Below are 26,441 nucleotides of genomic sequence, written 5' to 3' on the forward strand. Positions count from 1 at the left end.
TGAGCCATGCTTACTCAAAGAGAAGTGTCACAATGAAGAGATAACTATTACTTTCTACTGCTGTGCAGCACCAGCCCAAGAGGGATTTGGTAAGTCACTCTGCCTCTGTCAGGTATCCTGATATAATAAAAGACACTATGCAAATATAGTATTACGTTTACTTTTTACTGGAGTAAGGACAAATATCAAGACAAGTGTTCGTAAGAAATATTGTGAAAACGCAAACTAGCAAAATATTTATTAAAAGAGAAACACATTAAAAAAAATCAAGAATCATACCCGTTTGAGCCTTTACATCATTTCAGAAATGACAAATTTCCTGTCTCCAGTTTTCAAACACAGAATCAGTACATTCAGCTCAGTGTAAAAGCCACAAAAGTAAACAGTGTTTGCTTGCCACCCTTTTGTACGAGATACTTTCCAACTGCATAATTCAGTACCTTTTCTGAGCCTTCTGCAAAGCGAGGTGAATTCTATCCCAGAGCATAACAGCATCTGACATTAGTCATTCACATTCATAACATGTGCCTACCTTGAATATTGATGTTTCTAAAATATATAGACACACATACAAATTCCTTGAACAAAGGTCTGGCTGAACTGCAAGCCCAAGTGTAAGGAAAAAAAACCCTAAATTCAGACTTTTCAAAAGGAGCCTTCCTTCCTCTTCCACAGAAAGAGAAAGACGACATTTAATATAGCCTTTTTAAAGTTTCATCAGCGCGTGATGATCAAACTGTAGGAAGAAGAAACAATCCCATCATGTGCCTTTAATTGTTAAATATAAAAAAGGGAAATATTATTTCCTCAAAAACAAATGGTTACCGAAGTAAGGTACTCTATATTGAACTTCTGGGAGACTAAAAGCCATTATAATCCTTAAGAAGGGTAGGAAAGAAATTCCACAGAGATCTTTGAAACCATGAATGACAAAAATTGAAAACAGGTAATGACTGTTCAATCTTGAAAGTGCATGGGCATCAGCCAGTAGCAAGTTGAAAGCAAAAGGACACACCTTCCTTTCTCAGTGCATAGTTATAGTCTGTGGAGTTCCTTGCCAGATGATGTAAATCGTAAAAGTTCATAGAGGGAGGTTCAAATAGAGGGATCAGTGTTTCCTCAAATACCACTGCACCTTTGACAAAAGGAGGTGCTTTACTCAAGTGGAATTTGGAAGATTATTATCCAGATGCTTGAACTGTTTGACTAGATTTTCCTAGTCATCTGGTATCAGCCACTGTAAGATGAGACACTGGATTAGGTAATTCCTCATTCTTCCCCACACGACAAAGCAACATCCGTGTTGTACTATACATCCCTTGAGTTTTTGTAAGAGCATCTGTTACCTGGAATGATTTTTCAGTGTCACATGTGCTACTCCCTTCCCAAGAAGACAGTTTCCAGCTATTAGTTTTCAGTATTCTGTCTTGAGCCACATGGCTTTCAAACGCTGCAGCCTGTCTGTATCCTCAGCTAGAGAAGCTGCTCATGTATGGGACGTATTGGTGACTTTCTTCAACTTTCTCCTTTGCAGAGCCAAGTTTAGGGTTTTGAAGAGAGTGTCCTTGCTGTTCAGAACGTTGTAGCGATTCACTTCCACTAACCTGCTGAAATCGTATGGCTCAAAGGTGAAATTTAGTGTACGGTAAGGAGAATCTTTTGCCCCAATGATGAAGTCACCAAAGGATTTATCATCTTCTGACTCACGTTTAACTCCTGCAGCAAGGAAAAAAAAAAAAAAACAAAGAAAAAAAACCCAGCAAAACCAACAAGAAAACACGACACAAAAAACCAGCTGTGACAGACTCGTTTTAGTTGGATTCTGCAAGGATGAAATCACAGATAACTCTGTTGAACCTTAACTTTTTCCCCAGAGCTCCTCCTCAGACATCTCAGCTCCTTCAGGATCCAAAATGCTTGGAAGCTGAAGGTAGAACAGTATTATCCTTTCTACTTCTACTAGACTCCAAATACAGGACTAAAATACATTTTCATTGTGATAAATTGATAATCATGGATGCACTAAACATTCTCAAAATAGGAAATACGAAGCTCAACTCTTCCTGGAAGTGCTGTTCTACACTACAATAAGAGACACTAACACCCTGAGTTTTAGCACCCTACCACTTACTTAAATTTAAATACTAATTTTGAAAAATGAACGTGAAAGTAATCTGCTAAAAACACTTTCAACTTGTTGCTATTATAGAAGTAGCAGTCTTGAACCATATTCAAAGCCCAACACTTTGAAACTCTTCATCATTGATGAGGAAACACAGCCAGGGCCTGACAATCATTATAGTATTAATAGAGATAGCATTAACAGAGTGCCTTAGATCCCCCTTGCCTGCACCAGTTGTGCACATTTTTTTCTATGTATTCCAAAGGTTTTCTTCAGGTTGCTGTTTCCTGCCAGCTGGGAGAAATAGCACATTGAATTTTGTCTGTCTCTTCTTAAAGTTATAGCTCTACGTTTCATCCCAGTGCTCTTATTTGATAGACTTACGGTGATGAATATAGACTGTAAGGCCCACCTCAATGAAGCAAGGATCATTTATCACTTGACCTTACACTACAAGGGCACAGGCCACTAAGCACTGAGTTACATGATCTGACATACGGATCGGTCCCCAACACTTCGCTGCTTAGTGGTTTATTCATATCAAATAAACAAATGAACTTATTATTTAATCTGATTTATAGTACTTTCCTATATATTCAGAGTAACTAGAAGTAACAACATCAGGTATCAGGGCAGAAACGTTCAGAAAGAAGCAAAAATATTGCCTGATTTTGATTCTTTCAGCCTTTAGATTTTTTTTTTTTGTCAGGCTCTTTTCCCACTCTCCCTTCCAAAAAAGCAGTGAAAGCTGATTCCACCTTAAGTGAAAGTAACAATTTAATAATTACAGGGTAATACCAAGAAGAATGAAAGGAGGGACACTGACCCCACTGAATTTTCCCTGCCAACATACCCAAAGGATTGTAAAAATAGCTCTAAGATACAGCTTCCTTACCTGGAGCTTTGTATTTCTGGAAGGTATCATTCACCAATGGGAAATGGAGCACAATTGGAGCCTTTGGATTATCATCATCCACAAACATGTAACACTCTTTTGGCTTCTTTTCATCATCTTCACTCAATTTGATTTTTGGAAAAGGAATTTCCCGCTCCTCACAGTATTTCTGAGTCAGCTCTAAAACCTGTTGTCAAAGAAAAAAAAGTAATTCCAATAGAATACCAGCAACAGCTCCAAGATCATCTAACTACAATCCTCAAAGGGAGAGAGACTTTCACAAAAAAAGTGACAGAAATTCAACTTCAGATTGGCAGAAACTATTTCTCTGGCTGGTGATACAGAAGAATAATGAAGAGCAGAACTGAGAATTGCTACCGCACATCGACAGTTTGCAGCTGAAACTTTTTATGTTTTGTTACTCTAAATATATTCATCTTGACTTTTCCAAGCTTAAACACTTGTATATACAGAAAATAACTTGTTTGCATGAAGAAAATCACCAACAGACACTTTTCTATTAGAAGCATAAATCTAAGCAACAAGTATTATATAAGCTCAGCAAATACCCTTATTTTAGGTAATAATCTATTCAGGCTTCTGAAACATTGTGAATCTTATTACAGTTGTCACTTTCCATCTCTTCATGACATTCACAGTAAAAAAACGTACAATAATACTTGGAAGAGGTAAGGATTTATTTTAATGCACTCTTTCATTAGTGTTTGTATTCAACATGAACTGATCTGCTGCCATTGTAAACATGATTCTGTGCTTCCATCTCCATGTAATAATGCTCAGTTACGTCCCTTACCTCAAATGGAGCTTCCCAGGAAAAATTGAATGACAAGATAACGTCCACATCCCTCTCCGGCTGAAGTACCAAAGGAAAGGGAGAGTTGATAGAAAAGCCACCATCCACTAAATACAAGCTCTCTTCCATGGGGGTCAGTCGGTTGGGAAATGCATCCAGATGAGTGCCTAGAAGACACTCCAAGTAACTATAAGAAGAAGAAAAGACATTCCAACATGCACATTCATCTGAGATTGACCTGCAAAATCTGATGATAAGCTTGCCTTATATGACAGAGCATACAGAGCGGATCAAATTTTTTGCCGTGGTGAAAGAAGGGGTAAACCCCTTGATTTCAGAGGACCGAAGTCAAGCTCACTTATGTTCTGTAACATGGACTGTTACAGAATATTAACACACTACTTTATATCCCAGATACATACAGACTCATTTACCTCTCCAAGCCACAAATTTCTTGATGTTAACATAATCTCTATGAAGATACAATCCCTGCATGAAGTTGAAGGTTTCTCCACATGTGACCCGGGACTTGAAGAAGTCCTGAAAAATTTGTAACAAGGGGCCCCCAGGTATAACCAAGCGAGTCTTCAGTCGTGTTGGATCTCGGAAATGGAATCTTCGGCAGTCATCTGCAGAAGCCACAGAAGGATGCAGAGCACACAGAAAATGCTTGTCCAGCTCCAACATTTCAATCAGACTTTTTTCTACAATATTTAACCAGCTTTCCTAAGGCTGAATTTGTCCTCTAATAAAAAAAGTATTGCAATGAAATTTAAATGAGCTACATATTCTATAGTTGGATAATTTACCTGCCCCGTTTAAAGGGAATAGCATTACTTATAAATTATCCGCTTTCATTTCAAACCCACACAAAGAAAGCCTTGTTACCTAGTGATGACCACCTCTGCCACATAAGACAGTCATCCACACACAGTAGCATTTATAGTTACAACAAAAGCAGGGGTGGGGGGAACTAGGAGTGCAAAAACATAGAAGAAAAAAACCTTGCCCCCCGCTACTTACTATAAGGCTGTAACTATAAACCTGAGCAAGTCTCAGCCTTTAATACGCTTCCTTTTCACTGCTATGGAGGCACTGTACCAATGGAGAACAATGCATAAACATACAACCAGATTATCCGAGACTACAAAAATCAGGCCAAGAAGGAAACTGACAACCTATTTTCCACCTCCTCCTTAGCAGTCCAGCTTCTATTCTTCCTATTCTCATGATTAAGACCCCTGCACTGTAATATGCATTTAAAACAGCTTCCAGAACTAGCCCAAATTTATAGTCAAAGTCAAACACAAAATTTTTTAAAAAAAAAGGAGGAAGAGACAGTGGACTGAAAAACTGTAATTACACTCTTAACTATACATGCAATGGGAGGGAATAATGCACAGGGCAACAGATTTGTCCAAAAATATCCATTATGCTAGTCTTGAAAACTACACACAGCACATTTTCGATTCCCATTCCAAAAGCCAGGAATCTTTCGAAAAATCCTACAATTTTAATGTATGTTCTTACCTACAATTTTGATAACATCTTTGAAAGAATCTAGAAAGCCCAGTCCTATACCAACCACCTTCAGGCAGATATCATCCAGGCTTGCAGCAAAAGCACTGCCCCACATTCCTGCAGGAGAAATATGGAAGTATTTAATACTCAAAAGGCTTTTCACAGTGTAATGAAAAGGCCTATAATTCAGCTGACGTTTGTCATGAGAGAGGGCTGTCACTTGACCCCTACTGTTCTAACAGGTGCTGTTTGAGTTTAAACCTTTGAGTTAATCATGTAACAAATTTTGATGTAATAATACAATGCAGAAACTCCTCCAAGAGAAAAGCCCTTCTATCAGCAAGATGGCAAGAGAACAGGAAGACCTAAAGCAGAATTTTGACAGGCAGCTCATAATAGAGTCTTCTTGCAGACTCAGGACATCAGACTGTAATACACTATGAACCTACATCTAAAACTTCGGCAGAAGATTTGACATTTTTCCCTTCTTCAAATACTTTAGGAAGGGACAAAAAGGCATGGGTTTAAGTTGATGAGTCCCAAAAGCTGCACAGCTCCTTTCCATCTCCCCATTTTATTCATTATTGTAAGACCCACACCTTGTAGAAAACAAATCCTAGGCTCTGGACGTTTCTGGACAAGCCGTCCCATGAAGAACTCACTGTCGAAGTCCTCTGTTCGGACAAAAGCTCCGTATTTGCGAAATCCAACTTCATAGGGAGTGAACTCACACCATTCTAAGAACAAGCCAATAAGATATTTACTCGTGTCAGAATAAACATGTGAACAGAAATCAAATTAGTATTTTCACCTAAAGAAGACAGAACGGAGTCTCCCTCCACTTCTTTCACCATCAGTATGGATTTCCCTGCCACTCTTCTCAGTAAGCCTCTATCTTACACATGATTAATAAAAACTCTTGAACAGGCTTTCACTGACTAAATATTGACTAAATACAACCTCCTTTTTCCCTGGCTTGGGGTGGGGGGGTGGAGGGGGGAGGCAGGTGGAATCAAATCTCATTTTCTCCGTCTTGCTTTTGTTACTGCAGAAATAACTTGCCTATTTTCCTTCCACTTCAAACCAGTCTGACGGCAAACCTTTCCTATCACAAATAGACGCTACTTCACTTCTCAGCCTTTCTTCACGCTACTAACCATCTCTCAGCAACTATTACAGTACTGACTTGAAAGCTCAGTTAACCCACTGTGTCAAGACTTCACTGTCTGTATATCGAAGTGTCCCCTCATGCTTGAAAGCTTTCCACAAATATTTACAAATCAAATTCATTGTCATACACACACACTCAAGAACAAAAAAAAAACAAACAAAAAAGTCTCATAGTGATACACAAAAGGACACAACCTTTGGTGTTCATGTCTCATTGTGTCTATCCTCACTTGTTGCAACATATTTAAAGTTTCAGGTGACCTGGAAAAGGACTGGCCTTCATTTTCTGCTGTATTTTTATAACCAGCAAGAACCCAGGCTGCTAAATACCGCAGTTTTGATGATGCATGCTACAAGGTTGCCAATCCATCATTTTACATTAAACCTATACAAATTAATTACCTGAGACTGTAAAAGAAAGAAGGTCACCTAATTACCAAGGACTTCAGTTCTCCAATTCAGACACTGACTCGTGTATTATACATATCTTCCCTCTCAGCTCCTGAAAATTTCAGGCACTTTCTAGCAAAACACGTGGAGTGGACAGCAGATTTGAATCTAATTTCTCTGTTACAGCCGTGATGAAGATATTTGCGATCAGGATAATAACACTCTGCCGATCAGTATCCTATTGCACCTCTTGCACTGCAAACTGCTGCTTGAGCCACACTTCCTGTTGCCAGTTACTCACTACCTAAGGAACTAGACAGGTGAAAGGAATTAATTGATTTTAGCAAACAAAAATAAATTTGCCATGTTCATACCTGCAAAGTCATCACTGCTAATATTGGGTCTCACATTGACAGCTGCATAGATAGGATAGGGGTTCTGGGCCCATTTCACTGCTTCTTGTTGATCAGACAGCTTTGATGGATCTTCCTGGTCACAAGCAATGAAGGAGAAGCACACTTTAGTCAGGTAAGTTCTGTACCCATACTCTGATAACTTGAAGCTGTTGCTTAACATTTCTGACTAACAATACTACTAATTCAAACTCCCTTTTCCTCCTGCTGACCATGCATATGGTTAGATTTTGCCAGAATATTCCTACAGTTGCATATTTAGAGAGTCTGGTGTTATTAATAAACTACTTACTCCTCTGATTTCTGGTTACAATTAGCACAGCAAATACTGCACAGTAACGTCATTTTGCAAAACCAACATTATTCTCTCAGGCTTACCCTGCCCAATACAAAAGCTCTTCATTTAATAACAGTCATTCCAAATAAACACTCCATTTTTCTATAGCACCAATATACATTATTTCAAAATTCTTTACTGAAGAAGGTGCTGGGAAACCCGGGGCAGAAGGAGATGAGAACTCCTTATGTTTATTCCACAACACCATATATTCCAGAACAGCTCACAAAAGGTAGAGAGTAACTGGTTTCTTGACACAACACACATGCATGGCCAGGGCTCCCACCTGGAGGACAAACAGCAGGACACATCCAAACGTGAACCCTTACCTTCTGTTGTAGGAAATATTCCACAATAAGGCCCCATAAATCTGTAAAGGAAACTTTCCTTCCACTAATCTCCATTGCATTCAGCTCCTGGAAATAGTATTTCAGTCGTTCTGGGGAAAATGCCCCTGCTTTGCTGCTGGACACAGTACTCTGAGCATTTCTGATTGCATCTTGAAGGTCTTTCCGTGACCACTCAGGGTCTTGATACAATGTCGATAAACACCTGAAAATGCTTATATTAATGTCATCAGTAATAGTGACCCTCACGTAAACAATAATTTTAGCTAGTTATAATGTTCAGTGCTGCAGCACTGAACAAGAAGTTTGAGAAGTCCAGCTAAAAGATAAAACATCATGAAGAGAAGAAGACATCATCATAATGCATCTCTGAACTCTAAAACATGATGAAAACCCTGACACTTACCGGACAACTTCATCCTGATTGCTAACCTACCTTTCAAGGATGTTCCAAGCATCATGTGCTAGCACACATGAACCAGTTCATGAATAGGAGTTAACTCCAGGCCATAACAGAATCACAGAATGGCAGGGGTTGGAAGGGACCTCTGGAGATCATCTTCTCCAACCCCCCTGCTTGAGCAGGCACACCCAGAGCAGGGGGCACAGGACCGCGTCCAGGTGGGTTTTATATGTCTCCGGGGAAGGAGACTCCACAACCTCTCTGGGCAGCCTGTGCCACTGCTCTGGCACCTTCACAATGAAGAAGTTCTTTCTCATCTTGAGGTGGAACTTCCTATGTTCCAGCTTGTGCCCATTGCCCCTTGTCCCATCATTGGGCACCACTGAAAAGAGCCTAGTCCCATCATCCTGACACCCACCCTTTAGCTATTTATAGGTATTTATGAAGTCCCCCCTCAGTCTTCTCTTCTCCAGGCTAAACAAACCCAAGCCTCTCAGCCTTTCCTTATATGGCAGATGCTCCAGCCCCCTGATCATCTCGGTAGCTCTCCGCTGGACTTGCTCAAGGAGTTCCACATCCTTCTTAAACAGGGGGGCCCAAAATTGGACACAGGACTCCAAATGTGGTCTCACTAGGGCAGAGCAGAGGGGGAGGATAACCTCTCTCGACCTGCTGGCCACGCTCCTTTTAATGCAGCCCAGGATACCGTTGGCCTTCTTGGCCACAAGGGCACAGGGTTGGCTCATGGTCAGCTGCTTGTCCACCAGCACTCCCAGGTCCTCCTCAACAGAGCCGCTTTCCAGTAGTTCAGCCTCTAACCTAGTTCTCCCCCAGGGGCAGGACCTTGCGCTTGCTTTTGTTGAATTTCATCAGGTTCCCCTCGACCCAGCTCTCCAGCCTGCCCAGGTCTCATTGGATGGCAGCACAGCTTTCTGGTGTAATAACCCTCAGAGACTGGCTGACAGCAAGGGCACTGCTGCATACAGCAATAGAGGCCATAGCCTTCATTAGAACATAGGTCTGATTAAACAAAAAACTAGTTTGGACTACTGGCTATCCACGTGAACAGACGCCTACATTTGTTTGAAAGTCTGTCTCTGAATAAAAAGGGGCAGGCCAGATCACAAGGTTACTGGAAGAATAGTAGGTAAACAGAAGTTCATTTAACACACAAAGCTCTGGAAGGGAGAATTATACTGCCAGGTTGCACAACTCCTCAGTGAAACCACGAAAACAATGTGTACTTATGAGGGATGATTTCGCCACAAACTTCAAGAACTGAGCTACTGAAACGTACTAGCCACGTCTAACATTTCAGCACATAGCACCTGCTTGCCTTCTGGTGGACTGGAGCAGTTCCTGTATTCAGATGCATGTGCAATTTTGCAAGGCCACAGTACAGGAGCCCACGTGGACATGTTTCCAGCGACTTGCACCACCTCAGTTACCCTCTTGACAAGAGCAAGAAAACGGGGAAATTTTTTGTAGTCAGGGCTCTGAGGGAACACAGCTGTTTTATTCATGAAATACGTTCTAATATTCAACTGCCAGGCTTGCTAAAGCAGCAGATCCATAAATTTAGCCAGTAGCTGTTATAGGTTAGAAGCAATAATGAATCTCAGACTCATGAGGATCCCCATCAGAACTAACAGGTGAGAACTGATACAATATTTGACTTGTCTGTCTACGGATGGCACAAATGCAGTTTTGGCCTTATTTTGCATCAACACTACCATATTCAACTATAAGTTTCTGGAATCAACACTGCATGTAACTTACCAAGTAGAGCCAGAAATCCCACACAGATATATTGCAGCATCCAAAAGGCCCAGCTGCTGAAGCCCAGCAAGACTACCATAGAACGATGTCAGCGCTCTCATCCCACCTCCAGACCCCAGTACCGCTACGACTGGAACCTGCAGACAGCAAACTCAGGAGTCAATGACAGACACTGCCAATAAATTACAGAACCAATCCCATTTAGGTCTCATTCTTATAAGAATAAGAGATAAAATTTCTATTTACATTTCAAGTAATTTCAAGTTTGATTTCAACCAGAACTCCCTTCTTTTCTTTGTAATTAAAATACATTGTTTACTATAAAACAGCAGTGTCATCTTAGGGACAGTAACTTGCTGAAACTGTTATGTATATTATCACACATTTACTTGCATTCTATACAATATACACGTAAGAACAAAAAAAGCTATCATTCTTATAACAGCACTCAAAGATCACAGAGCAAGGTATCGCACTACCTAGATATAAGTGTCCTCAAATCAGCAATTAGGAAGCTGCTCCTGTGGTCTGAGCTTCAACTTAACCATTCTGACACAGACTTTCCAATCACAATTCAGAGCTCAAAGCCCAAGATACAAGAGTTCAACTGAAGAAAGTACATACATTCTGAAATTTCAACTTTTTGTGTTCCAAAACACATATACACCCCCTCAAAAATATTAGAAATAACATTTGAGACTTTAAAACTGAAACGTCACAGGGATCTCTCTCACACCATGGTGAATGCAAACCATGTTTTCTGTTGGTTATGGGCAAAGAATCCTATAGTACATAATTACCAAACAAGCACAAAGGATTTTACATATCTCATTACAGCATCATGCTCAATACCTCATCTTTTGGAGGGGATTCTTTTAAGTGAAGAGTCTTCCACAGTGCTTCAGAAACTATTTTCTTCCTTTTGTCCAAGAATTCTCTCTCCTCCTTACAGAGGTCAAAACCCAGACGTATATCAAGATCCCAAGGTCTGAAATAGAAATTAGAACAAAAATACCTAAAATTTTGGAGGATTTGTAATTACCAGGGAAAACCAACTTCTGTGAACACACAATTTAGGTGCTGATCTGAATCACTGGATTAAACTCTTAAATGAAGTTTTAGTGTATGTTTATGCACCAGCTATTTTGTAACAACAGCTTTTGGAATTAAAAATTAAACTTCTCCCTATTGTCTTTCTCCCTTAATATCTAAATACAAAGCTTGTGTCAAAAAAGTATTCAGATTTAAGTTTCAGGTATTTCACAATGGAAGAAAAGATTCTCAGTAGGTGAAGAAGATTGTATAATGAGCAACTGAGATTACTGTGTTGACATAGATGGAGAAATGATTGGAAGAGCAATTTTAAAACAGAAGTTTCTGAACTTAAGAGACAGAAGGGGACAGCTGAATACCAATAAACGTGCTAGGAATTTGTAAAAGGGGAGTAGGATCTTCAGTTAATTACTATATACCCAATAACCCCATCAACTTACTAGCCAAGTGCTTGGTTATGTGTGTTTTTCTTTCCTTATCACTCCTCTCTTCCACCCTTCCTCTATTTTATACTTCAAGCTCTTCACACACCAAGATGTCCTTTCCTATTTGTCCATACAGTACTGCACACATTCTGGGAACTATCTGTACCTAACAAAGCTACTTAATGTTTACACCATCAGCTATTTTACATTTAAGTATTAGGAACACAAAATTTTTCAGATTTCAGCAGGACTGACACCAATCCAATACATAGTATCTGCAAAATTAAGACTCACAGCCTTCAGAAGAAAAATAACCAAACATATTTTTCTTTAATCTATCCCAAGAATTCAATAGAGACAACAGATCTCCCCAGAACAGCGGGGAGAGTCACTCAGCTCCTTCACTATGAGAATAAAGGTCTTTCTTGATTTTTAGAAGTCTTTGAGCTTCCCACTCACCTCTCTTCAGTTTTCAAACTCATATCCAAACTTTGTCCCTGTGAAAAGAGAGAACACATATCACAACTGATAGCAACTACACAGGTGGAACTAGAGGTTATGACATCAACAGGGTCACTAGATACTAACTAGAACAACATTCTCACCCACAAAACTACACCTCTGGAACGTCCTTGCACCTGTTTCAGTAGTTTCAATAGTCTCCACAGAGAACAAAAACATGTAGTCAGAGAGCAGAGGGGAAAAAATTACTACTTCTGCAAGCTTCTTGCTTTTCTCCTCCTCTGATATTTTTCTTTCATACCTTAACAGACTTTTGCTTTGGAAAGTGATGAAGTTGACATTTATTTTGCAAGTCCCAACCATGAAAACATTTTCAGAACAATTGCACTGAGTAATCTCAGTATTTCATTCTAGACATCCAAGAAAACAGCACTCCTAAGAATCACGTGCAGCTTAATTTTCCAAATGTCTATAGGCAATGGGGGAAAACATTATCTCAAGAACGTTAAAACAAGTGCAAAATGTTGACATTACCTCTCCCAGAGAAACAATTCTGTCAACTTTTTGTCCAAGAGGAAGGGAATTAACTGGTACAGTCCCCAGTCCTAGAACTGTAGTGTGCTTTTCAATATCAGGATTCATACCATCCTAATAAAAAAATAAAATGTTAGTAGAGCTCTCCAGAAAAGTTAAAGATATGACTTTCATATGTCAAAACAGCAAACAATCTTTAAGATACTTATAACTAAATCTTTACCAAAAGTCTAAGGTTTTTCAAGATCATCCTGTTCTCTGCTTGACAGATCTTTGCTGGGATTATTTCTGTCACTAAAATAGCTTCCTTTCTTTTTTATAGCTGTCTGCCACAAGCAAAAAATCTTCATCTGCAAATAGAAAATTTCCCCCAAAAATAGTTCTGTTCTGACATGTCACAAGCAAACTTGCATTCTGTCTTCAAAGCAGGATTTGGAAAAGATACCAATGAGGCAAAAGCATTAGACATACAGGAAAAAATACCACAAAACAGAAAGTAAGGGAAGGGCCTTAGGGACAAATGGGAGCACACAATTAAAAACATAATCACCTTTACAAGCAATCAAATTAAAGTTTGCCAAGAAATCTTTGAGTTTTCTCCCACGTGGGATTAGCAAGTAGCAAGCTCTCTTAATACAGCTGTGCAGAGGTTCTTAAATTTGAGAGAGGCATATTTTAAAACCCCTCATATCACAGGGCCACAACTCAAACCTACACAGCTTACCAGGTGGGCTGGAGCCTTTACACCCACTGCAGGCCTCAACCCTTGGGAAGGGGTAGCACCTTAAAGAAACAGGTTGCCACCCTTCTCAGCAAGAACCGAAGACAGACAAGGAACTACCCATAGATTTCACAGATGTCTTCTGACCAGAAACAGCTGTCCTGAGTCAAATGTCCCTCTAAGCAAGCAACATTACCATGTTCCTGGCACTCTCCTACCTCCGACAAGAGAGAAAAGATCAGACTGGATAGCTTTGAGCCCTACGCCAGCTCCTATAGGAGTATGTTGTTCTAGCTACCAGGAGTGGTTTGGTTGAGGTTTACCACGTGGGCCAATCTCCATGGTTGACTTCTACCGTGTTTTTGCTTGCCTGGCTCTGAGTTTTTGACTAAAGTCCAGGTGTCTCTCTTCAGCTCATGTTTACCGCCCAATCAATTTCATTGCAAAGCTATTCTTCCATATTCCTTTTTGTGTTCTCTTCGTAGCTATCTCTAGAGTAGTCAAGGTCACCATCCGCATTCGTGCTGCGTAACTGCTTCTGGGGATTAATAATATCACAGAATAAATGGCTTCCTTGTTCTCATTTTTGGTTTCTGGCTATTCTGGGAGCAGCCATCACAACAAATATTTAGTCACCCCTATGGGACACAAACTGCATGGGTGCAGTTTGTCACTGTGTCTGTCTGTCACTGTGAAGTCACTGTCACTGTGAAGTGACAGACAAAGCTAAATAAGCCTCCATAAGAGGAATGTGCTCTACAAGTTTCTAATAGGAAAGACTTGCTATACAGTATCTCAACAGCTGAAAGTAAAGATGCCTTCATGTAGCATGCATGTGCAGATTCACATTTTTTTAATCCCTAAGTTTGAACAGATTTTAAAATATTGGGGAGGGTGTAATTTTAAGACAAATTCACCTCCTTACCCAATGTCAAAGATCCTAGGAAAGTCTGACATTTTTATTCCGTTTTTTAATAAAAAAATAGTAGTGTGTAAAAAGCAACGATAGGGAAATAATTCTCTCTCTGCCTATAAATTCCTAATACATAACCAGAAAAATCCATTCAAGACTAGCTTGTACCCTAGAAATTTTTGATCTGAGCAGTTACATTACAGAGTTAAGTTTGATCAAAAAGGTAAACCTGGAAGTAATGAGTAACCTTAATATTAGATGGTTCCTAGCACCACATAGATATAGTACTCCACAAGAAACTTGCTTCCAATGCAGTCTTTTGATATCCACACATACCTGAATAATATACCCAAAACTGACATCCTGGAACAGCTAGAAAAGTCCCTGACTGCCTTCTGATCAAATTAAGGTCATTCAATTTATATTTAAGGACATTTTCATGGACAAAAGGCACTGGTGGTTTCAGAATGGATTTATTCGAAAGTGGGCTGTTAACTTTGTAGGAGTTGGCACAGATGCTTACCTGTAGGACAGATATGGTTTGCTGCAGCTCCACTTGCAGTTCTGGACACATTTCTTTATCCACATGAAAGACAAATGAGATTCCATTATCCTTCTCATTGTCTGGTCTCCAAGGAATACACAACTGCTTCTGATATGCCCCTGGAACAGACAGCTTGACCTCACGGCTCCCTGTGCATTACAGTAATAAGTTTAGGCCACACAAACCATTTAAATGAATGTTGAAAATCAGACACGTTAAGCGTAGCTGAGACTATGAAAACACACTCTCGCGTGGTACTAGCGGAAGTAACCCAGTATTATTTAGTATTAAAGGCAAAACTAACCTAAAATGTCAATTTTGTAAAGACAGATAATCAAGCCTCCCCTTTCTCCCAAGGAATACATATACTGAAAAGTAGATCTGAATTAAAACTCTGCAGGCAGCCCTACCTTGCTGTTTCTCTTTCGCTTTTTCGTCTTTGTTGACCGTGCCTTGCAGAGACAAGCAAGGATGAACCTATGAAAAGAAGAAACCAGCTTTGGTTATGAGGTTTCAATTCACTTTGTTAAAACTTAATCCACCTACTACAGTAGGTTTAGGTTTATAGCTGCAAGCTGTAAAAAAAAAATAATGAAAACATTAATGATTATTTTTCAAATAAAGAGCAAGTTTTGTTGCAGCATGAAGGGATTACTTGCTCTTGTTTCAAAATCAAAACCACCTTTCCTATTCCAGTTACTAATTTTTTTTGTTACAACCAGTACTTCATAGTTACAAGTTCTCAACACCTGGGGTTTTTCTGTTGTTTTATCTTTTTTAATGCATGTGTAAGTCCCTATTCAGAACCTGTTCAGATCCAAGCAAGTACTTCATCAACTCTGCCATGACTTTCTGTCCTTGGATTGTCCATGTACTCATGAAATTTAGTCTCTGACACCATTCAACCATCAGCTTCCCTTCTAGGACAGCAGGCAAGATACTTAATTGGCCATAATTGCTCTCAAAGATAAAGAAACTACTCCGCCACTTGTATCTAAGACTGATTTGCTAAGGGAAATAGGAACACAGACTCTCCTGTGAAATGGTTTGCAGAGCCATGCTGTTAAATGCCACCAATTTTTCCGGGGCGGGGGGGGGGGGGGGGGGGGGGGGGAAGTTAAAATTCTACATTTCAACAATGTGGAACTCCTTCCTATCCTTTTCTCCTTATCACTCCAGTCCCTTTGTCCCTTTCCTCTGGGGGGAGAAAAAGAGGTGGTAACACCTGAATTTTTACCGTGTACACAGATATTTTTAGACTGATTGCCCCAAGAGAATAAACAAATCCCTCAAGGAGGCCTCCCACTCTCAGACTCAAGAGTTATCACCTACTTACTAACAGCATTGGTAAAAAGCTTAGAAATAACAGGTGTTAAGATAAGGGGACTATACCTGGACAGCATCTAGGCTAGAAAACTCACCACAATCTGCAAGACTCACCAGCCTCCTAAAGACATGTTTTGTTTACGTCTTTTAAAACACCCCACTGGAAAAAAAAATACCCTTTCTGTGAGTTGGTATAAAGTTTTAAAAATTGGGGAAGCTTTTTAAAACAGCAAATTTTAAAAAAGAGAGGCATATGATGGAGACAGTAGGAGCTATTTGGACATAGGAGTTAGTTGAATTCTCAGCAATTCTTGTCCTCTCACTACTAAAAACATACCTTCAGAAGTAAATCCCAATATATATGTAATTGACTTCTATGTACTCACCACAAGAACTCCATTGGTCAATACCTCTGTAGGGGCATCTGAGCTGTGAAAGGAAGGGATTTAATGCAAATTAGTTTTGTTTTTAATTTGTTTCATCCTACTTTATAAACTAACTGCCTGGATAAGAGGTGGAGGAGAAAGGTTCTCAGGGTGAGAGATCTATGCAAACTAGACCAATACCAAGTATATCTCCCTTCACAGAACAATGGGGGGAAAATACTGAAGAAAAAAATTCCTCTGCAACTATATGCATGTGCTATAAGGTGCCATCTCAGTTATTTTGATAACCTAGATAAATAGGTTAGATGGACTATCAGATGAAGTATTTAGTTATTTATATTGCAAGGTTAACTGTGTAAGCTTTCCACTCCTAAGTAACTCATCCACAAAATGTTTGTTTCCTTTGCAGCGCTACCATTCCCACGAAGTCCAGCAAAATTTTGTTTCTTTTTTGGTACCCCAGAAGTTTTGGTGACTGAAGCTTTAAGGATATTTGTAATCGGCCATTGGTGAATGAACTTGAACACCACAGAGAACTGTAAAGCATTAACGGGCAAGACTGTCCCTGCACAGAAAAAGGAACTAAGACAATGTATCTGCAGAGCACAAGTTCAGTCAGGTCTTCAGGTAAGACTCACCATTTCTCCAAGTAAAACTCTACATCCAGCTCTTCATTAGCCTTTGAAAATAAAAGTTGGACACAGGTGACCCTTGATCTTGAATATAATTGAGAGGTTTTTCCTAGAAATTAAGCCGTCTTCCTGTTACGAACTATAGTAACTATTTTTGTTGCTTTTACAAAAGCTCCAGTCAAATTTTGAAAGGTTTAAATTTATGCCTTTTGTTGTCGATCTTTAAAAAATGCCTCTCCTCCCAGGCATATCCTATATGACCAGGCACATCTATGTTTGAGGAAACACACACACAGAAGTGAGAGCTGGTGCTCAGATCCACTACTATGCTAATGAGGAAAAACCACCCTCTTCTGGCTCAAGTACCACTGCAGCGCCAACTCTGCAAACACCTTCTACATGACGCTTTGCGCTTCCTCCCATTTATTATTTCAGCAGATTGCACTCCTAGCTCATTGCTGTCTTTGTCTTGTACAGACTTTGATCCAGTCATCTTTTCCGCTGCTGTAGTATATAGTAAGTGCTTGATACCAGACCTAACGCAGCTTTTAAAATAACCAGGTAGAAGCCAATTTGGGTAATTCTCTTTACTGAAGGTGAAGTTTCCAGTTCCATAACTACTGATCAACATTACTTAAGCATTCAGCAAGCAGGACAGAGTTAATGGGAAAAAGGGAGTTATTAAGCCTCTTTCTATGGTGACAAATCACTTAGAGTCCATGTGACACTGACCAACACCTCCCTGCTAACTGTACCAGTTATTCTGCTTCTGATGACACCCAACAGCGCTTAAGCCCTATTTCTCAAGAAAACACATCATTAGCTCACCTTTAATCCAGACCTATTTTAGCAATGTGTTTGAGGCAGTTACAAAAAAGACCAGACTGGTGATACGGCTTTAGCTATGCAAAACACGCTGTCGTGTTGCAAGTCCATAAACAGGTGCACAGGGACTGAGAGCAGCTGATATGCACCAATGCAACCCACATGAACCAGAGGTTAAATGCAACTGAACCTATCTCAGGTAAAATAAGCTTTTCTTAAGCTTTTGACTTAATACAGAGGTAACCTCTGCAACGATAAAATTCTTCACTGCAAAGTGGTGATGATCAACTAAATAAGACAGTCTGCAGTCCTCAGAATGACTGCTGACTGCAAGTACCCTTCATTTTAAGCCTTGTTTATGCCCCTCTAGTCACCTGAAAAATCAATTCCCATTGAAGGTGTTTTAACATCTTCTGAAAGACAGCAGTCATCCCAAGTTTCATTTAGTATGACATCCCCAAGACTGTGGAACACACACACACAAAAGAATTACTAGGTATTTTAGAAACATCTCAGCGTATATGGCTTTACCATCATCTATCATCACAAGCTGACACGTTTTCCCCTTCTGGCTTCTATAACTCAGACAGATCATCCAGCATGTACTGCCGGATTTCTATAACAATGAGCTGCACCTATTCATAGTTGACCTGGAAAGAAGCCAGGGACTAACCTCAGGGTTCAACCTGAAAGTGCGCAGCAGGGGCTGACCTGGTTTCATGCCCCCTACATCGAAGACAATGGAAGTGAGCTCATCACTGACGAGGACATCCTTATCATAGAGTGTCAATTCCAGAATGTTCTAAAACCAGAAACAAACAGCCTCAGATGAAGAGACAGAAACACTTCCACAAACCTGAGTAGCTGTACAGAATAGATACTTTATGCATTAATCAATACCCTTCCCCTTTCCCATTCCTGAAGAGAATTCACTGCTTCCAACAGGACTTACAGCATAGTTAAGCAATGAGCTTCTAGTTGACAGTGTTTAGGTAAGTGATTTTTCTGAGCTTCCCAACTAGAGAGAGGCCAGCTGAATGCATGTTGCAGCACTCTCCACCAGCTTCAGGCACAGAGGAAGCAATAGCAATTTCCACTCTTTCGGCATGATTCAGTCCACAACGTTATAGGCACCTATCACTTCCTGCTCAGCCCTGCCTCAGAGCAGGTTAAGTCCAGCCAAAACTAATTGAAATAGACAAAATGAGTACATATGGCACCCAAAAAATAGTCTTGCAGCAACTAGTTTTCAAGGACACAAGACTGAATTTAGAATTGTGCTGGCATAGCCCCGCAGCAGTAACCAGACTGAGGCCTCATGAGCCTGCAGGGGAAGAAGTTCAGACCCTAAAGCTTAGTTTGCTGTTTTCTTACCATTTAAGTCATTACCATTCCACCTTTGTCACCAACCATTATGGAAAGGTACCCCACTGAGGGGGATATTAACAGGAAACTAAGCACCTTATTCCTAGGGAGTTATTCAAAACAATAGTGCCATACTAAAAGTTTCCTTCCCTCTACCATTAGTGTCTACTTTGAGAATGAGTGCTGACAATCTCAAGACTTTGTTCAATACTCTACTAGGTCCTGCTCAGATAGCAGACAGATACACTGTCTCTAAGAGTTTGAATTGTGCTTTGCTCGATCATAGGAACTGATAGCAAAACTTGACTGAACTAGCTAAGTGGCAAAGTGACATGAAATTTAGTTCCCATTAACCTCAATTAGCCACTTCGTTGTGTAAGGCAAGTAGAGCTCCAGGAAGGCAACAGCTACTCCGTGAAAGTAGAAGCAATCCTTAAATAGAAACTTGCTTTTTGAAGGAATTTCCTTGAACTCTACCAGGTAGTAGTAGACTGCCCTTCTTGAGTTGCATCCCAAGGACATTTATGGAAAATTCCAGCTGCAATTTACACAAGAGTGCAGTTACAAACTGCTGTGGTTATCGCTGGGCCTGCATAGTACAGCTTTTTGTACCACTGAAGGTGACCGACACCTTATGAGCAACGCTGGTTTTGAGGGTAATAAAGATCCCTTGGTTTTGAATGAAGTATCAGAAGTAAGCCAGTACACAAATGCAGGTAGCCCAACCAGCTCCGCAAAGTGCATTCCTTACCTTGACAGCACTGTGGATTCGATACTGGAAAGTTTCATTCCATTCTGGGTTATCAGAATTGTCAACAACCTGAGTTCGGGAGACTATGGGAGATGCAGTGGGCAGCTTTAGTTCCACATAGCAGTCTGCCTTGGACACTAGAGCAGAGAATGTAGAGCCACACATCAGACAACTATAATCAAACATACTCTTTCCCATGAGCTCCTCATTTTCTAGATCTCATTGCATCACAAAAATGTGCAAATTTAAGGCTGACCTTGTAAAGCAAAAGCCTTTAATGAAGTATACATTAAACAGCAGCAGTTTGAACATTAGGTACCTGTATTTCTTTTTTCTGGTTCATCCAAACCACAAAGCCCTTAATAAAAGGGACTACTATACAAAGTGAGGAAGAACTTTTCAAAAAATATTACTGTTGATATTGGGCCCATTGCCTCTTGTTCTGTCACTGGGCATCACTGGAAGAGTCTGGCTCCATCTTCTTAACAGCCTTTCAAATACTTGTACGCATCAATAAGATCCCCCTAAGCCTTCTCTTCTGCAGGCTAAGGAGTCCCAGATCTCTCAGACTTTCCTCATAAGAGAGATAATCCACTCTGTTTACAGTCTTAGTGGCCCTTCAGTAGCTCCAACATCTCTCACAGCAGAGAGCCCACAACTAGACACAGTACTCCAGATGCAGCCTCACCAGTGCCAAGGATCCCTTTGCACGTTCTGTTGGCAGTGCAGCCCAGGATACCGTTAGCATTCCTTGCAGCAAGGACACATTGCTGGCTTTTGGACAGCTTCCTATCCACCAGGACCCCCAGGTCCTTTTCTGCAAAGCTGTTTTCCAGCCTAGCGGCACCCAGCAAACGCTGGTACACAGGGTTGTTCCTCCCCAGATGCAGGACCTCCACTTCTTTTCGTTGAACTGCATGAGGTTCCCACAAGCCCACTTTTCCAGACTGTCAAGGTCCCCCTGGATAGCAGCGTGACCCTTTGGTGTACCAGTCACTCCTCCCAACTTTGTAACGTTGGCGGACTTGCTGAGGGTGCACTCTGCCCCATCATCCAGATCATCAGTGAAGACACTGAACAACATGGGACCCAGAATTGATCCCTGGGTTACACAGCTAGTTACTGGCTTCCAACTAGATTTTGTACCACTGATCACCACCCTCTGAGCTCTGCCATTCAGGCAGTTTTCAATCCAACTCCCTGCCTGCTCATCCAGCCCATTCTCTGTGAGAATCTTAATTTGAGACAGTTTCAAAAGCCTTACTAAAGTCTAAGCAGACTATATCCACCCACTGCTAACCCTCATCTACTTTGAACAGGAGCTGAGCTTTTTGTTTCCATTCCATGAAAATAACTGATTGTCTCAGTCTTTCCTTCTTCCAGTTAAGGCCCTTTAACAACACAAGTATGGGAACCATTTCTCACTCCAGTTGGACAGAAATGCCTTCTCTTCACAGTGTGATTCTAGCCCTCAGCCTTTCAGGATGTTTTTCCATTCCCTGGACATTCATTTAGCATTCCAGTAGTTTGATATTGGATGCCAGATATAAACTTAAGGCAGGCAGACTACCTTACTGTATTAAATCTGAAGGAATTCAATTTCAAATTAGTTGTAAAGATCCAAATACCCTAAACAGCCCTGAGAGCTTTACTCATCATTGATACATAGGAGAAAGGGAATATATATCATGCTATAAAAAACAGGATGAGGTAAAAAGCAGTGTTTTGGAATCAGCCAACCACTTACCTCCTTAAAAAGCTTCAGTGACATAAACAAAATGGTGCACACGTGAAAGAAAGCACTGAGAAAAACATTTGGAAGCTAGAATTGAGAAGTGGTACTTCCAGGTGCAAAACGACTGTTCAGCAGCAGCAATGGCGAAATTTGCCATGACCGGAGGGCTGAATCCAGATAAACGAACAAAGAATGGGCCACAGTAGGACATAAAAAGGAGCAGGGAAGTAAAAGCTTACCAGGACTTATCTGACCTTGTTCTGCAAAGTAGCAGGGTTAATCTACAGCTTGGCCTCACATCAAGCCTTTAAAACATATATAATACTTTACAAGAGAAGCCTTTGTTCAGATATAAAGGCAATATACTATGTGTCGGTAAGAAGTTCCCATAACAATGCTACCTGTGTTACAGGTATGCACTGAACAAAACATCTGTTTTCATAATACCTTGAATAAATACTTACACAGATCTGTACCCTTGATGTTTCTGGCTCGGAGGACTTTTACTGTTAGGTTGTAGTGAGGGTGCTTCTCCCACTGAAAAGAGAGGAACAAGCTCAGCATGTAACAACTGCAGTGCCTGTTCTATAGCCACACTAGTATCAGTCCAGAGGAATGGATCAGACCAGTCAGCCCAAAATAATCTATTAATGAGTCAATTTGGGACACACACAGTGCTTTCAGTGTCTTGGAGGAAGATGAAAGGAATCTAGAAAGAAACTCAATTCCCTTTCAGCATGGCAGTAAGTGATGTCTTAAGGTAACTCCTCATGGACTAAAGAAAATAAATACCGTATTTAGAGTTTCCTCTAATTATAGATCACTTTTGAATTACTCCTGTTGAAGGATAAACAGATACTGAAGCTGCCCAAATAGTTTTATTCATTACTTGGCTAGTTTAAAAGCACTTGTCAAGGGCACGCGCATGCTTGAGTAATAGCAGACTTGGCGAGAATCTTAACAGCATGGTCTAAAGGCACAGAAAGGGTATGCTGTTTACAATAAGGAAATAACCTGCTTTCTTGTAGGAACACATGCTTCACAGCAGCTTGAGCGAGAAACAGCAAACCTTAAATTCCTATTCATTCTGGACTGTTACTGGTATCAGCACTCTAGACGTGCTGCCACTTTACCAGCATAGATCAAAATGTAATCCTTGTTCTTGAAAGCTTCTGGGAGGCTATTTTTGGAAAGTAATATTAGATGTGAAGAGGAAAGAAAAGCCTGGCTGAATCCTGAAGATCATGAAGGAGAAGTGGGGGGAGGTCAGGGGAAGACAAGAGAAAACAGCTTGAAGGGAATTAGTGCAGAGACTGGACAGAAGCAATTGCATATAGCTCATGAACAGAATGGGGTTCTGCCTCATTTCCATCAGTTATGACACAATCCTGGCCAGCTAAGAACCCTTTCTATTCTAAAATCACATTGCAAAATGCTTTCTACAAGTGGTCACTACTTCACTTTCATAATTTTCTACATGGTTGGCTTGAGACCAGAATTTAATTTCAGATACACTAAGTATTCATCTACAACTGAATCAACAGGATCTTTGCTTACAAAATGCTGCATGTTGCCAAATATTATGCAAAAATTTAGGCCCTACATATCATTAACTAGGATCACAAGAAAACCCAGCTGCCAAATTAAATTTGTGCAAATAAATTCCAATTATACTGTTATTACTCCTAAAGGACTTTTATTTGCAGCATCAACATGCAGAAGATACTCCTTCCCTCATTTGTTTCTGGGAACAAGACATGCCTTTACATCTAATTTCACCATGAGCTCTATCCTTCAGATGCTAGTTTTCTTCTTTTTTAAACCTTTTCTAATCATCTCTATTTTGTTCAATCACTGACACTAGTTTCTCAAGCAAAGCCTGACCTCCTTTCTACCTTGTCAAGTTGGGGAATAGACTACAGAGAGAAATTCAAGATTGCATAGGTTATTCCTATTGCATAGGTATTCCTATTGCATAGGTACATAGGTGCTGCAACTATTCAGGTTGTTGAGAAATGAAGCTACGTGATCACACCCCCACTACTGTCAAAGCCTCACTCATGTAGCCTGACTATCACCTGAAATTCAGATACAGAGAAATTCAGCAGAGGAAGCACTGAGCCCGCTTAAGACAGCATATCCCTCTTTTACTGCACACTATCTGTCAACATACAGTTACATGTTCAGAAGAAAGCCTTTTCCAAAGGTCTCTTGCAACCATTGATTTGCAGTCAGTCACTACATAGCTGAGGAAACATTTTCCACACCCAGTCATAATTTAAGGGTATAAGATGCAACAGACATTTCATTGTGTGCCCAAGCCTGTGCTGTCAATTATGCCACAACCTTCCCATGTGCTTTTTCTACTTATCTTTTAACCAAGGCACAGCAAGGTCTAACATGTTAGAAGATGAGCTTGCAAAGTAATGAAGCGTGAGAGATGCTCTATCTGAACACATCAGGGAAGTCAGGCAAGAAATCTGTATGGGAAATGAACAACAAATAATGACAGTTCTGCCTATAGGTGTGTATGTGACACCATACCAATATAAGTGACAGATGCAAACAACCGATTTCTAGTTTGCAGTTTAATGATTTTTCAGAATCATCCCTTTTCCAGAGCTCAGGAAAGTGCATCTGAAGCAATAAAACCTTGCAATCCTTAAATGAACGTACAAGACTGAATTCTCAAACACACAACCCTGCTAACAACCATCTGTATCTTTCACCTAAAGTGCAGGTGCTGATGCAGCAGCAGCAAGCAACTAAGAGGTTATCCCAGCTACAGGACCCAGTAGTCTTTACTCTGATGTAGCCCAGAACACCCGCCTTTATACAGTAAGCGCTGGAATCCACTCCACATCTCTCAGTGGATGTGGAGGACTCAATAAACATGCCAGTTTCATTACAGAAATGTTGTCAATAGCAAATTTAAAAATTAACTTCTAAGCCATATTTTCTTTTTTGTTCACTGCTACCATGCAAATCAGGTAGCTCAAAGAAATGTTCAGTTTTCCAAGGGAGCACTTCCCCCCCCCATCTTGCTTCTGCTCCCAAATAAACACTGCTGCCCATAATCCCCTTCCTCTGTATTTCAGCCACGGTACCACTAGTTTGCTTTTAAATCCAAAATCAAACTCCTGGCTTTCCTAGGCACACCTTGCATTTTCCCTCCTCCTCCAGACAGGTGCACCCACAGTCACAAAAGGAAACTTCAGACCCAGCCCTAAGAACCACGGTCTTCTGTAGGGCAAGTTTTACAGTCAGGTGATATAAGCAGTGCAAGCAGCTCAGTTTTACAACAGCAGTGGCAAGCACTGGGCTTGCTCTCAGTTTATATTGTCTTTACATGTGTCAAACTAAGGCTAAGCTTTGGAAAGTTAAAGATATCTGATCATATTGAATGCACCTACAAACCCAAAAGGGTGATCTGCTGCCCCTCTCTTTGTTCAATTGTTATTAACTAGTCAATACAAAATCTCTCCCTACCGGCCAGCACAACTTCACTAAGTAGTATTTAATTTTTTATGTAGCAAGCACCTGAAATACCACATCCAGTGGTTTACTGGTTAATGGAAAACACAGCAGGCTAACACTAGTCTCTTCTAACCTGATTTCCCAAGTACTAAACACCACAAAGAAAAGAGGTCAACACGACAACTTTTCTCACAGCATGCTTGCAGAAGGGCATACAGGCAGCAAACCATCTTGTGACATTTAAAGGTCACCTCAATTTTAAGCTGTAGGTGGGGGGGAAGACACGTGATCACATATCCCGCCTCCTAAGCAAAGGCTCCTTAACAAACAGTTTAGTGCAATTCAAAATTGAGGTTATTGGCCAGACCATCTTATGCAATGGAATGATTATAAACCATTTAAAGGACAAGCACATTGAAACCACTTTACCTAATGTGGTTGCACTGCACTGTGAACAGGGGGTGAAGACATCATTAATCTTTAGATTATTAAGCCCTGTGGGATAAGTCAGAGATCAGAAAGGAAAGGAATGGTAATCGAGGATATTCTGCAAGAAAACACACAAGCACCGTTTTGTCTCTACTGATGAGAAGCCCAGTATGCTGGCGTTTCCCCCATAACATAGTTGGCACCAGCTTAATCCTGTTCCCCAAAACCTAAGGAAACAGCGACCTGCTCTGCATTGCCTCACATAGACCCCAACTTTAGTAAAAGCCAGGAATCTACATTAGCATGGTTATAAAAAATCTTCCCCTTATGATAAATTTTTTTATGAATTCCTGCAGAAGTGCAGGACTGGTTTTCCACACGTGCAGCAACAGGAAGTCACTGCCAAACACACCAGCTAAAGAAAGCCATCTCAAGGACAGCACTACAATTTGTCTTACCCGCCAGTGATAAAACCCAGTCTCTTTCCTCTCCTTCCTTTGGAAAAGCACAGCTGCCAGAAAAGGCAGCACTCTGGGTGGAAGTGGGCTCCGCAGCACCTCATGGAACATGGGGAAAAAAGTCCTGTCGTTTCTGCAGAAAACCTGACAGGGAAACACAGAAAATAAGAGTCCCTGAATGCCTGGCCGCAAAGGGCTGCTTGCTACAGGCTCG

At 40.6% G+C, this 26,441-nt stretch overlaps 1 protein-coding gene across 2 annotated transcripts; it reads right to left on the reverse strand.

Moving 5' to 3' along the window:
- Positions 1–145: 145 nt before the first annotated feature.
- On the reverse strand, positions 146–26,441 carry PLA2G4F (phospholipase A2 group IVF). Of its 2 annotated transcripts, XR_012662544.1 has the most exons (21): positions 26,228–26,441; positions 22,328–22,400; positions 20,129–20,265; positions 18,686–18,814; positions 17,194–17,234; positions 16,556–16,598; positions 15,254–15,320; positions 14,823–14,992; positions 12,666–12,779; positions 12,129–12,166; positions 11,044–11,179; positions 10,192–10,328; positions 7,992–8,214; positions 7,287–7,401; positions 5,952–6,089; positions 5,362–5,469; positions 4,266–4,460; positions 3,832–3,998; positions 3,018–3,204; positions 1,347–1,716; positions 149–1,237 (listed from the first exon to the last, which is right to left on the reverse strand). XR_012662544.1 is itself a non-coding variant. In XM_075105646.1 (20 exons), the coding sequence occupies exons 1-20, from the start codon at positions 26,336–26,338 to the stop codon at positions 1,487–1,489; spliced, it is 2,559 nt and encodes an 852-aa protein (XP_074961747.1). In that variant the 5' UTR covers positions 26,339–26,435; the 3' UTR covers positions 146–1,486. The 2 variants fall into 2 exon arrangements, 1 of the variants encoding a protein (XP_074961747.1); XM_075105646.1 differs by having other exon boundaries at positions 146–1,716; positions 26,228–26,435.

The sequence above is a fragment of the Phalacrocorax aristotelis genome, chromosome 10 (genome assembly GCF_949628215.1).
Source record: "Phalacrocorax aristotelis chromosome 10, bGulAri2.1, whole genome shotgun sequence".
NCBI classification, from domain to species: domain Eukaryota; kingdom Metazoa; phylum Chordata; class Aves; order Suliformes; family Phalacrocoracidae; genus Phalacrocorax; species Phalacrocorax aristotelis.

Excerpts from the sequence above, each read along its gene's own strand:
- PLA2G4F (XM_075105646.1), bottom strand. The coding sequence starts at position 26,338 with ATGTTCCATGAGGTGCTGCGGAGCCCACTTCCACCCAGAGTGCTGCCT. Across the intron at positions 12,167-12,665 it reads GAATTGTTTCTCTGGGAGAG|GGACAAAGTTTGGATATGAG; the intron begins GTAATGTCAACA and ends CTCTTTTCACAG. Across the intron at positions 5,470-5,951 it reads TAGGATTTGTTTTCTACAAG|GAATGTGGGGCAGTGCTTTT; the intron begins GTGTGGGTCTTA and ends TTTCTCCTGCAG.